The sequence below is a fragment of the Limulus polyphemus genome, unplaced genomic scaffold (assembly GCF_000517525.1).
Source record: "Limulus polyphemus unplaced genomic scaffold, Limulus_polyphemus-2.1.2 Scaffold3699, whole genome shotgun sequence".
NCBI classification, from domain to species: Eukaryota; Metazoa; Arthropoda; class Merostomata; order Xiphosura; family Limulidae; genus Limulus; species Limulus polyphemus.
In genome coordinates, this window is record NW_013669309.1 from 59,750 (window position 1) to 72,984 (window position 13,235).

A 13,235-nucleotide genomic window follows, 5' to 3' on the forward strand; every position below is an offset into this window, starting at 1 on the left:
ATCTGAAAAAGCTATTGATTTGTCTGCATTAACCAATGTGTTATCATCAGTATTAACATCAACTTCAGAATTAATGAGAAAAGCACATGAAGGAATAAACAGCCCAACAATCAACATGAAAAGTCTGGTTTGTGGCAGCAAAGCTGAAACTATGTGATTCCCTTGGCACTTGCACAATAAATTACATGGAATATGGGAAAGTGGAGAACTGTGGATAAGGTGATGCATGTCATGCATTGTGTCAAAGACAGTGAGAACCACAAAGCACTTGGTTGTCATGCATTGTGTCAAAGACAGTGAGAACCACAAATCACTTGGTTGTCATGCATTGTGTCAAAGACAGTAAGAACCACAAATCACTTGGTTGTCATGCATTGTGTCAAAGACAGTGAGAACCACAAATCACTTGGTTCTTGGCAAAGAAAGAACCACTCCAAAAGGAAAGGCTCATTGATTTCAGAGGTAAGTCACCCCGATTTGAATACAAATTCTCCTAGTTTCGAAGAAGCTTTCACTGCCTGACAAACGTAATTCTCAGTCACTTGGCACTTTATGTTCATCACCTTCATTATCAAAAGTGGCAAAACCCCTAGATACCTGTCCATGAATATCATAAATAAATAACTCCTAACCAAAGACTGGTAATGCAACAAACATCCTTATGTTTTTGTAGTTTCACATACACTACTCTGAAGGTGTTAAATAAATGGGATTAACTAGTTACTTACCCTTAGATACCTGTCCATGAATATCATAAATAAATAACTCCTAACCAAAGACTGGTAATGCAACAAACATCCTTATGTTTTTGTAGTTTCACATACACTACTCTGAAGGTGTTAAATAAATGGGATTAACTAGTTACTTACGTGAACAAGCAATCCAAATAGACAAATATAATTCTTTAAATAATAAATAATAACAAGTTTAAATTTCCACAGCAAGTCAATTATTTCTGCTACACACACAATTTCTACACTGTTTACAGAACCCTATCACAGGCGACAGGTTCCCAAGGAACCTTAAGAGTTAAAGGTTATGAGAGTTTACTGTTATTTTTACATTTGCAGTATTAGTCTTATTAATCTTAAACTTCTTCACTATATTTTAGTCCAGCAGATCAGATATGATGTTTTGCAGACACCAACTTCTGGGAGGACTAGTTACAAGTTTGATTGATCTTCACACACACACATATATATATACAATAACATAAGAACTAGAAGCTTAGTTAGCTTTTACATCCAGTTCAATAATCACATACACTTAAGAATTACCAGTAATCAATGAAACAAAAAAGCTACAAAATATTGAACTACTAACTTTCAGAGATAAGTGAAACACTAAGGAAATGTGTGTGTACATGGGACCATCAGTAATGTCTGTAGTTACAATACACGGTTATATAAACAAAGACTGAAAATTAAAAGGCTGTACTAATTTAAAGTTTGTATATGCACAAGAAATTACAAGTTTCCAATTGAAACTAACACAAAACACAAGTTAGATACACAACTGTCCCTTCAAAACCAAAACATACTAAGTTGTGTATAAAACTGTTCATTCAAAATTAAAACAAACTATAAGTTGTGTATACAACTGTTCATTCAAAACTACAATGAACTACAAGTTCTGGAAACAATCATCCTTTCAAAACTAAAACAACAGGTTCCGAATGCAATTGTTCATTCAAAACTAAAACAAACTATAGATTATGGATATAATTGTCCATTCAAAACCACAGCAACAAATGTGTAACACTTGAGCTTTCAAACAGCTGTAATAAATTATACATAGACAATCAGGTTGCATATTACATACTATTGTTACTGAAGCATGTTTTACCTGGTTTTATAACAGCACTAACTGATAAACTGTATTTAAACAGCAAGGTGATCAAACATGTAAATTATTAAAGTTGTAATACTTCCTACGGTATCAGATTCACACATGTTTGAGATTTTAAATAATCACAGACTAGAGCAAGAAAAACATACATTTATTTCAGTATTCACTAAAGTTAATAAAATGTACAGAATTACTGCTGCTGTATTCTTTCTTCATATGCACAAGATTTATTTTCAACATCTTGTACTAATCTACAGAGTTAGTTACTGCTTCTCTAAAAGTACAAACTTTACACCATACATTAGCTGAATGCTTTACATAGAACAGCTGTGTGATCCACTCCTAGGCTAATCTTCAATACCTGGGCAGGAACTGAAACCTGAACCACAACAAAAACATGAATAAATTGCATGCTAAATAGCAACATTAATGGATATTTATTATTATATTTTCATGTACACATAACCAAAAAATTACACGTTACTTAGCATTATTACATACAGTGCAGTTTTACCAAAACCAACACAAAAGATTTTTATACTGACAAGAAACTGAACACAAATTTATAGATATTTTTGTAACATGTTTTGTCGTTGGACTTATTGGATTACTTGGAAAAAATAATGTTGAATTCAATCCTTGAAGCAATAATAAATTTATACATTCAACAATATTTGCTACAGACTATGATTACTTTGATGGAAGTTATAGACCAAAGTTAAGAATGTAAAACCTTGAAAATATTGTAGGCCTAATACACTAAAAACATTTAACAGAAACTTCCTTGATTGATAACAAATGCTGACTAACTTACTAATTAGTCTACAGAAGTACCAGCTAACTCTTACTGAATAACTTTACTCAAACAATCTTCTCTTACTTCAAACTCCTACTCAATCTTTCACGTACTGAATACTTCACTGAATTATCAATCACCGAACTAACTGCTCATTCTTTACTCATATTTATAACTAATGCACCAATATAGATATTAGTCAAAGTTTCTTGATGATTACATCATCATCACAATAATCTAAATTAAAATACTGAAAATGTAGCTTACAACAATATAATGTTTTTACAAATGTTTTATAGTGCCAGCTTTTAGTAAGAGCTTGTAGCACTGGTTTTTAATAAGTTTCTGCAGTGCTGGCTTTTAAAGAGTATTTTATAGAGCTGGATTTCAGTTAGTATTCTTTAGCACTGGTTTTTTAGTGTAAATTTTGTGGAAACTGTTATTTCAGTGGATATGTTCTAGCACAGCTTCTGTAATGGATATTTTGTAACAGCATATTTTTTACTGAATTTTCTTGTAGCACTAACTTTTCAGTGAGAATTCTATAAGTTAACATTTTCCTAAACTGAAAATGTATTTCCAATAATACTTACCTCCACTGACACTATAGCTATTTCTCAATCTCCAGGGTTTCCACTCTTTGCCCATCTAAGCATTGAAAATGCTTGCTCCAGTCTTTTATACTGCACTTGATTGCCTTTGGCAAATTCTAATTTGTAAAATTCTACATTAACATCAATTCAACCCTCTATCTAGATACTGTATATAAGCACCTCATTCAGATAATGTAATCACTTTTTGGAGACATAAATTGGGTTTTAGTGGGAAGTTATGGCAGGAGAGTGTCAGTGGAGGTAAGTATTATTGGAAATACATTTTCAGTTTAGGAAAATATTAACTACCAAAACATACTTACCTCAATCCCAGATTGAGAAAGTGGAGGCGCCAGTGCAGGCATGAACCATACAGAAAGCGTCTGTATAGAACAGAAGTGTACCAAGATAAAGATGGTACAAGAGTGGAAGAGCCACACTACATCCAGTACAGATATGCTCTTCATCTGGAACCCAGTTCCTATATCAAAGGTGGAACAGAATACGAGTAATCATCAGTATAGGCCAGCCCCAACCAGACAACCGAGGTTCCACAACTCTGGGTTGGAATTAAGGGGTCATGGTACCTATATCCCACATTGGTGGCCAGGGCTATTGGACAACAATGTTATATATATACTTTTGATTGGATCCCAACCTGTAGCCATAGAGTGATGCATTTCACACCACTGGAGTCATGAAAAGAAAGTAAACAACATCGAAGTAACAAATTTTCTCCTCCACTTGAAGAAGTCCAAAAGGCAACACCCCATGCTCTGATTTATGGGATTGTGTATATCGTAATCAACTAAAGGAACAGAACTCATCCAGTCTGGAATTATGAACGTTCATCCTCACTCTCCAACCAAGTGGACAAGGAGTATTCCGCTTGCCCATGGAATTATTGAGAGGACGTGGAACCTGTGCTCAAACAAGGACCTAGGATGGGACCACTTTGCATTCGGAATTATGAGGAGATAGTGAACCTCCTTCCATGAACAATATATGAAACCAACACTGATCAAAAAGAAAGGCCATGCACCCCCCAACCAGATAGCTTCATGTCAAATCTGAACCTGAATTACAAGTAGACTCCCACAGAGGTTAGTTCCACTCCTACTGACATCTGGGAAAAACATCCAGAGACCCTAGTAGGAGGGCCCCCAACTTTGCCCTCTTCTCCAAGAGTAAAGTAACATACTCAAACACTCTGGGGGAAAAGTCTCCATCTATCACCCCAGTGACTGGAAACTGGAGGAGGTAAGGACTCCCAAGCTCCACTAATAAATTCTGGAGGGGTAATACACATTGGGGACCCCCTGAGGAACAGTGCTCTGGAAACTGTGCAATAGATGGACCAAGTTTACTACATTTTTAAAAGCAAACTGACCCCAATTCAACCTGAAGATGAGCAGGATTCCCTTTAGCTTTACTCATATTAGTCCACGAGTGGCGGTCCATAATAAGAAGGTAATAGCATCCGATAGGTGCCTAGATGGTCTTATGGAACACCCCATTTCGACAGAGCCTGTTGCAATCTGTAGTATTATAATGAAAGTGGTTGCTAATGCAGAATTGAAAAGAGAAAGCATACCTGTCTGGGCAACATTCGCCACAGAGTGGGATCCAATGAAAAATAAGGACACCCTGGAAATATAAAGGTATATGATTGAGGAAAATACTTGCCTGTGGTTAAAATCTAACAGATGTGGTCAACATAGCAACAGGGGGTAGTTGAAAACAATCAGAAGAGGAAACTGCCAGATCATGTAAGTATTATGATAGGAAAGTATTAGGATTAGTCCATACACCAGCCTGTACAATGTCTTCCAGAGGGCAATTAAACCTAGGCAGCTAATGACAGAGATATAACGAATCTGATGAGATGTGATGCAAAAGATTCCTCTCCTGTAACAATAATCAATTATAGGCCATGTGAATCAATTTACAAAGCCACCTCATTAGGGTAATGGGAGATAAATCACAGGAAACAGAAGGATTCTAATGAACAAACAATCGATTCCAACTACCTCGGAATGAGTTAGTATGAGCCACATAACACTTGAGGACCCTAAAAGGACATAACAAACAATCAAGATCGGAGTGGTCATAATAGTGAGAAATGGCTAGTAAGTGGATTGGTGAGAAGGATCTTTCCCCTTCCCTGGCTGCCAGAGTCTTGGGAAGAAAAGACCTATCTGGGTAAAGCAAGACAAATTTGGAATGATAAAGAGTCCGATGCACATGGATTGCAAACAACTCCGACCGACAACGTCCACAAGTCAACACAACAAAAAACTCAATTTAAGAGAAAGGTGAAACAAAGAACATAAAGCTAAGGGCTGAAAGGGAGGATGAGACAATGCATTTAAAACAACTGTAAAATCCCAATTTGGTAATTCAAAAGGTCATTTGGATCAAAGAATATGAAAGGATTTGAGTAAGCGTGATAGTACTGAGAACTCAAAAACCTTCTGATATTTGGAATACCAAAAAATAGTGGATAAGGATGCTTTATATAAAGCCACTGTAGATAAAGCAAGACCTCTCTCAAATACCCAACTCATAAAATGGGATATGTAGATAATTTAAAATGAAGAGGGTTTAAATTCCTTTTTACACACCAATGATGATAAGTATTCCATTTCCATTGCTAAACGGTAGTGGTTGGCCTATGGAGAGATTTAGTTAAATACAGAGAAACCTTATGTCGGGCAAAGGACCATATAACTTCCAAGCATGAAGATTGAGTTTCCAAACATCTGGGTGGAGAATGTCTGATCAATCATTGGAGACCCGAAATTAGAGCAAATCCACTGAAAAACCTCATGATGTAGCATCCATTCCATTGGAAGAATCCAGTTGGGTCGAGACAAGTGATCTGAAATTAAGTTCAGCACTCCTGGGACATGACATGCTAAAAGACTGATACAATGGGAATGAGCCCAGTAGAGAAGATCCACGGTATGAAAACAAAGGTCTCGAGAATGTGTGCCTCCTTGACAACAAATCTGAGATACCACCATGGAATTGTCGAAATGTATCATGGCAATTTTTCCCTTCAAAAGAGACAGACCTTGAATCATTGCCCGGTGTACTGTAAGGAGTTCAAGAATGTTAACATGGAGGATAGACTTGTCTTCTGTCCAAATATCCTGGAACTCCTGACCTCGAAGATTAGTTCCCCATCCATGAAGAGATGAGTCTGTGAACAAATGGATCTCATGATGAGGTGGTGAAATGGGTACCCCAACAGTAGTGTGGTTCTGATCCAACCACCATTCACAATCAGTGATGTTGCTCCTGAGTAATAAGACAGGATGATCCAAAGGATAGGAATGCATGATCTAGTGGTCGTGCAGTGACTACTGAAGGGACCTCTCATATGTGCTCATCCCAAAGGAATGAGAGGCTCGAGGGATGCCCACATCCACAAAAGAGAGAGAACCATCCTCGCAGTGGGAGAAGAAGACACAAGTAAAAGCCTGACAGCTCTTTCCATGGCTTAAAGTCTGATAGGGGTTGGTTGAGCATGACTTAAGTGAGTATTGAAAAACACACCAAGATGGATGAGATATTGCATCGGTGACAGAATATATTTCACTAGTCTGATAAAGAAGCCTGCTTTTGTGGCTTCTGAAAGGAGAATCTGAGAGTGTTGTTCTGCTAATTGACAGGATGGTGCCAGTCATTTATACAATGATGTGTGCACAGGCCCAAGGAATGCAGATGACAAGAAAAAGCTTTAACAACTCTGCAGAAGACATAAGGTGCTGATGCATGACCAAAAGGTAGAGTCCTGAACTGCAGTACCTGATCCTTATGCACAAATCTGAGAAACCTCCGAGAAGATTCCACTATGGGTCAGTAAGATCGAACTTGGTCATCCAGAGTCATGGCACAAATTGTCATCATAGGTTGAGAAAATATTCCATTGTAAAGCGAGGAGGATCAATGATTGGATGCTAATTTCCTGTCTTCTTGGGTACAATGAATAAATGGAAATAAAATCCTAGAAGAATGGGATCGACCCTCTCTACTGCCATTTTGACTAACAATACTCTTATGGCCTTATATCAAAGTTCCTCTGTTGGAGGTCAAAAGGCAACAGGTTGCAGATAATGGTGGAGGTGAATGACCAACCCTGAAGCCAGAACATGGAGTACCTATGGATCTCTGGTAAAAGAATTCCAGATGTCCAGAATGTGATGTAATCATGCTCCCACTGCTCCCCCACCCACATGATAGTCACTGATGGCATTGATGACAGTCAGCCCAAGCCAAAGATCCTCAAGAATAGAGACAGACTCTATTATGGGAACCAACAGATCTGAGAACTGAAAGAGGAGGGTTGGGAAACACTACGAGCTGACACTCCCAAATTAGCACCAGAAAGGCGAGAAGCCAACAACTCTGGAACTCTGGCAAAAAACATGGGATGGAGAAAAGTAGATTCCCATAACTCCCTGAGGGCAGAAGACAGTAAACAAAACACTTTCTAACAAAGCGTCTCTACCCAATAAATCCCAACAACAAACCAGTCAGGAAACCAGAGAAAGAACTGAAGAAGACAATCTGACTTAGGTAGATGGTAGCAAAATCCCCAACTCATCTTCAAATTGCTGGGGGGAATGTTGATAGGATTCCAACAAAAGTTGAATCGAAGATAAATACCTCAGGACAGTCCTGAGAGTAAGACGAATCCGAAAAACTGTGATCTGTTTACAGTGATGACAGATTCCAAACTAGACCCCCACAGATCAAAAAGGGGTCCATCCATTGAGAATCAAAATATACCTCCTCCTGGTAGTGATAAACCAAAGTATGCTGTTCTGATAAATGTGGGGGACAATGAATAGCTATCCCGTCGCGTAAATGAGTGGCAATATTCCCAGCATGAACAGCAATATCAGGAGTAGAGTCAAATGCAATAGGAGAGACCCCAAAAATCCGAGTAACCAACTGAAGAAAAGGGGCTGGAGGTGGCTGATCAAGATGATCCTCTGTTGAGGCTGACCTAGTAAAAGAAGGAGATGGAAAAAAACGAGTTTAAATTCTCCCAATTTATTCTGGGTCATTTGCAAAAGCAGCCTCAAAACCCCCCTGGAGAGACACCCTCAGTCTGCATATAAGACTCCATCTCACAATGGATCATATCCCGGACAGCCTCGACTGAGAGTGGCCTCTTCCCTGGCCATTGACAAACACCAGATAGCAGAGGTGGAAAAGAAGAGGTTTTATTAGCCTCCGTAGTAGAAACATTAACTCAGGAATTCATACCCATCGTTACTTTTTTTTGTTTTTTTTAAAGTAATTTAATATAAACAAAGATATAACCGTAGTACACCAACCACATTCAAAGTCGTAACATAAATTATGAATAATCACAACACTCCTGTTTATAGAAACCCATGCCGAATGCTATGTCGAAAAAAAGTGATTATTTTATCGGAATGAGATGCTTATATACAGTACCTAGATAGAGGGTGAATTGAAGTTAGTGGAGAACTTTGGAAATTAGAATTCCCCAAGGGCATTAGTGTGGGGTATAAAAGACTGGAACAAGTATTTTCAATGCTTACATGGGCAAAGAGTGGAAACCTTGGAGATCGAGAAATAGCTATGTTTTTGAATATTGCTTTTTTTGGTGGATACTTTATAACATTGCCTTTTCAGTATTTTGTAGCACTAGATTTTAATTAATTTCAAAATAAGTTTCATTAAGCACAAACAATAATTTTGTATTCCTTGATACACTAACCCTTCAAACACTGAGCTTTAGAACTGAAAAAATAAAGTTGTAAATAAAAAAGTAATAAACATCAACCTATCCAATGAAATCAAAACATTCACTGTTGATCACTAGTATTCTATGTAACCATGACCTTACAGAATTTGATACAATCTTAAACATACACAATAAGAGAATCACAACATATAAAATAAAGTAATTCAAAATGTCATGATCCTTAATCAAACAATCGTTTTTTTTTTTCAAGAAAAAGTCCTAGTTAACTCTCAAGTTACTGACATGTTTTTATACTGTTCATGACAGGTGGGATCTACACTATTTTTAATAGTTATAAGGGTATAACAGCTAGTGTAAAGAGCTAATTATAAATTGCAATTTACTCATTTTCTATGTAAAATACATAGGGGATTCCAAAGATTAATTGCAATACTGATGGTATTTTTTTTGTTTAACTCGTGTGTGTGCATGTACATCTTATATGGTAACAAAAAACACTGAAACCAACAAACCCATGAACCCAGCATCAATTTGGTTCACAAATAGTTTGGAAAAATGTGTTTCAGAGTTGAATAGGTCCATATAGCATTTTGTATTTATGGCAAAGCTAATAAGACTATCTGCTACTATCCATAATTTTGAACTACTGACCCAGAAGGAAATAATGTCAGTTAGCAACACCCTACCATTTATGCTAAGGGATTGCCTGTCACTCTTATAATACACCCACAGCTTTAAGTATGAGAAATACCTTCCTTAAATTTTAACATTAAGAAATACGTTTTTTTTTTTTAAATCCTAATGAATTATAAAAAGCCACTTACCCGGAAAGGAAAATACTGGTCATTCTTATGCCCCAGTCCAAGACAGGCATGTCTATTTTTTCCCCACATATACAAATCACCTTGATCTGAAGGAAACAAGATAATCACAAGAACATCTTAAAAAAAAGCACCTTCCAAAAATGGCAGTTAAGACAAAAATGGTAACATAATCAGTTCTGTTCAAAGATTTTGTAAAATGGACACTACCACTAAACTTGTGTTATAAAATCCCAAAATTTTACAAAATGTGTAACACACACATGTATAATGTTTCCTTTGGCATTACTGGATTTAAACAAGATTTTTGGTTAAACAAGGGTTTAACCAAAAGCCAAATAAACACTTCAAAGCATTGTTTGGATAATTTTATGCAGTTGCTATCTTCAAAAAATTTCCACCAATCATATTTACTAAAAAACTTCCTTGAGCTGTTGTTAACCTTATCCACCTTCTTATCCATCTTACATGTGTATGGTTATAAGGCAGAGTTTTAAACAATTAAAACCATATCTGTTACATTTGGAAAATATAAAGGTACAAACACTGAGATCTGAGATAAAATTATATCAAAACATTTCCTTGTGTTTATTTGAAGTCAAAAACAATTTTAAGAATTTCTATAAAACACAAACAACTAAAATATTAACAGCTACACCTAGATTTGAGAACTTTAATGGACTGTAACTGTCTGTTGAATGAAAATGGGAAGAGTTTTTTCGCTTCTGTATTGAGGTTGTCTTCCGAATCTGAAGAATGTATCAGTATGGAACCCAAAACATCACCCATCCCCTTTTCATTCAACAGACAATTACAGTCCATTAAAGTTGTCAAACCAGCTACGTCTAGTATTCAGAGAGAAGTTAAGTACGGTACATACTGGTAATGGCTGCAAACTGATTAAGGCCACATTTTATGTGTGTCACTTTGACTTCAGGATTAAATTCATTTCGTCCAAAGAGTTCTTCAGGAAGGAGTGTAGGCGAGTTCAATTGTGCCACTTGTGGGCCTTGACCCAAGATTCCATAGCCCCAAACAAATACTTGACCTTTATCTGAAAAAAATTAGCATTAACAAATTACCACTGGTGTTCAACTAAAATGCTATAACATATGAAGAGAAATCATTTATTTCATAATCTGTTAACATTATTGTGTTACAAGTGGTCCTAGGACAATATCCCAAAAATAATTAAGAGCAAAAAGTCCTTTCTACAAAACTAAATACATGTATCTTGCTTCATGTGAAAAACAAACATTAAAAGGTTGCACCTGGTTCTGAACCAAAGATTTCATATCTCAAAACTAAATACATGTATCTTGCTTCATGTGAAAAACAAACATTAAAAGGTTGCACCTGGTTCTGAACCAAAGATTTCATATCTCAAAACTAAATACATGTATCTTGCTTCATGTGAAAAACAAACATTAAAAGGTTGCACCTGGTTCTGAACTAAAGATTTCATATCCCGAAACTAAATACACGTACTTGTACTTTATACAAAAAAGTAACATTAACATGTCACACCTGGTTCTTGCCCTAACATTTAACATCACAAAACTAAATACGTGTACCTTATGTGTAAAAAAACTAACATTAAAATGTTACACCTAGTTCTTGCCCTGACATTTAACATCACGAAACTAAATACATGTACCTTGTGTGTAAAAAACTAACATTAAAATGTTACTAGTTATTGATTTCATATCACCATAATTGCTGGACTGCCATCTTTTTATTGTGCATGTCAGAGAAATTTTCATTTTTTCTATTGTGTAAAACCTCTTACTGAGTCTTTAAGTTCAATACTCATCAGTAGATATATCATTTCATTTCTAATGAAGAAACAAGAGTTGATAGACAACCAGAGCAAAAACAGTTTTTAGGTTAGTGTCACTATCCTAAAAATGTTATATTAGGAAGTTTTGAAAAATACTAAGAATAACTTTTTCTAATAAAAAATATTTAAATAAAGAGATTAGTAAACCCAGAGAGAAGATTACACCTTTTTTAGTGATTCAATGTCAAAATATAGATATTGATATTTTACTTAAAAAATAGTAGATAAAAAACTAAAAAAAATTTATCAAATATAATAAAATTATGCTATCAATAAAACAACCTCAAATTTATAGATTATTGAATAAATTCAAAAATTAAGATTAAAAGGATTTTTCTAAGTAAGGTATTTTCAGTTGTGAAAAAAAAAACTGTGGTTTATGTAATTTATTTTTTATGAAAATTAAAAAAAAAAGTTATTTTGTTTTTCATTAATAATTTATTTAATTGCAATTCTACAAATGTAATATATCTTTTCGATTGTGTCCACTGTAGTTAAAACTGTGTTGGTGAAACAGAATTTATATTAAGGATGAATTTACGCAAGTTCCATGTTAGAAATCCAGAAAAAAAAAGCCCACTATATGCTAGCATACATTTTAATGAATGTAATTCCAGCAAATTTAAATTTCTAAAAGAAGAATATTTTAACGTATTTCCTGTACGGGAATGTAATATAAAACATAAAAGATTAATTTTTAAAAATACTTCATAAATGTTTTGCCACTACTTTGAATAGATAGAGGTAAGATGACAGGAGTAACAGTAGTTGAGTTACTTGCAATGGTAAAACCTATTACTAGGATAATCACAAAAAGGATAATAAAATAGGTAAGGGATATATTTTGTATTACATTGTTAAAGATTCTGAATGTAAATTTTTGTCTATAATAACAGGAGGAATTATAATTAAAATAGTTTTAATCAAAGTAAAAATGATAAAGGAATAAAACAGAGGAAAAGTATATACATGATAAGCTTAACCCACTGACTGCGGACTCACCATGTACGGTACGATCCACCTCCGAGTGTGTCGTACACAGTGTACAGCTTGCCAAAACTCTGCACGTGGTTAGAGCAGCCATAGTCAATGAGATAAACTAATTTATTTTTAATATATTTAATTTATATAAGAATTGCATTTCACGTTTGTAACTCTTAAAAAATATGTATTTCGTTCATATTATTATCTGTAAAATTACTTCCTGAAGAGTGACCTTTGAAGTCACAAAACCAGAAGAAAATAGTAAAAAACAGAAAAAAACAAGAGTTCAAAGATTTTAATGTTTTGTTATATACTCAAAATAAACTATCCATGGAACATGTAAAAGTAAACTATCTATAGAACATGTAAAAGTAAACTATCCATAGAACATGTTAAAGTAAACTATCCATAGAACATGTAAAAGTAAACTATCCAGAGAACATGTAAAAGTAAACTATCCATAGAACATGTAAAAGTAAACTAACCATAGAACATGTAAAAGTAAGCTATCCATAGAACATGTAAAAGTAAGCTATCCATAGAACATGTAAAAGTAACTATCCATAGAACATAGTAAAAGTAAACTATCTATAGAACACGTAAA

The 13,235-nt window shown here is 35.1% G+C and overlaps 1 protein-coding gene across 2 annotated transcripts in view; it reads right to left on the bottom strand.

Moving 5' to 3' along the window:
• Positions 1–1,982: 1,982 nt before the first annotated feature.
• The window catches only part of LOC106469875 (RCC1-like G exchanging factor-like protein), a 51,551-nt gene continuing 40,298 nt past the window's right edge, over positions 1,983–13,235 (bottom strand). For both annotated transcript variants that reach the window (XM_022398452.1, XM_013930384.2), the window contains exons 10-12: positions 10,688–10,861; positions 9,811–9,896; positions 1,983–2,227 (exon numbers count right to left, since the gene is read on the bottom strand). In XM_022398452.1, coding sequence (XP_022254160.1) covers positions 2,150–2,227; positions 9,811–9,896; positions 10,688–10,861 — 338 coding nt within the window. In that variant the 3' untranslated portion in view covers positions 1,983–2,149. The remainder of the gene's footprint in view (positions 2,228–9,810; positions 9,897–10,687; positions 10,862–13,235) is intronic.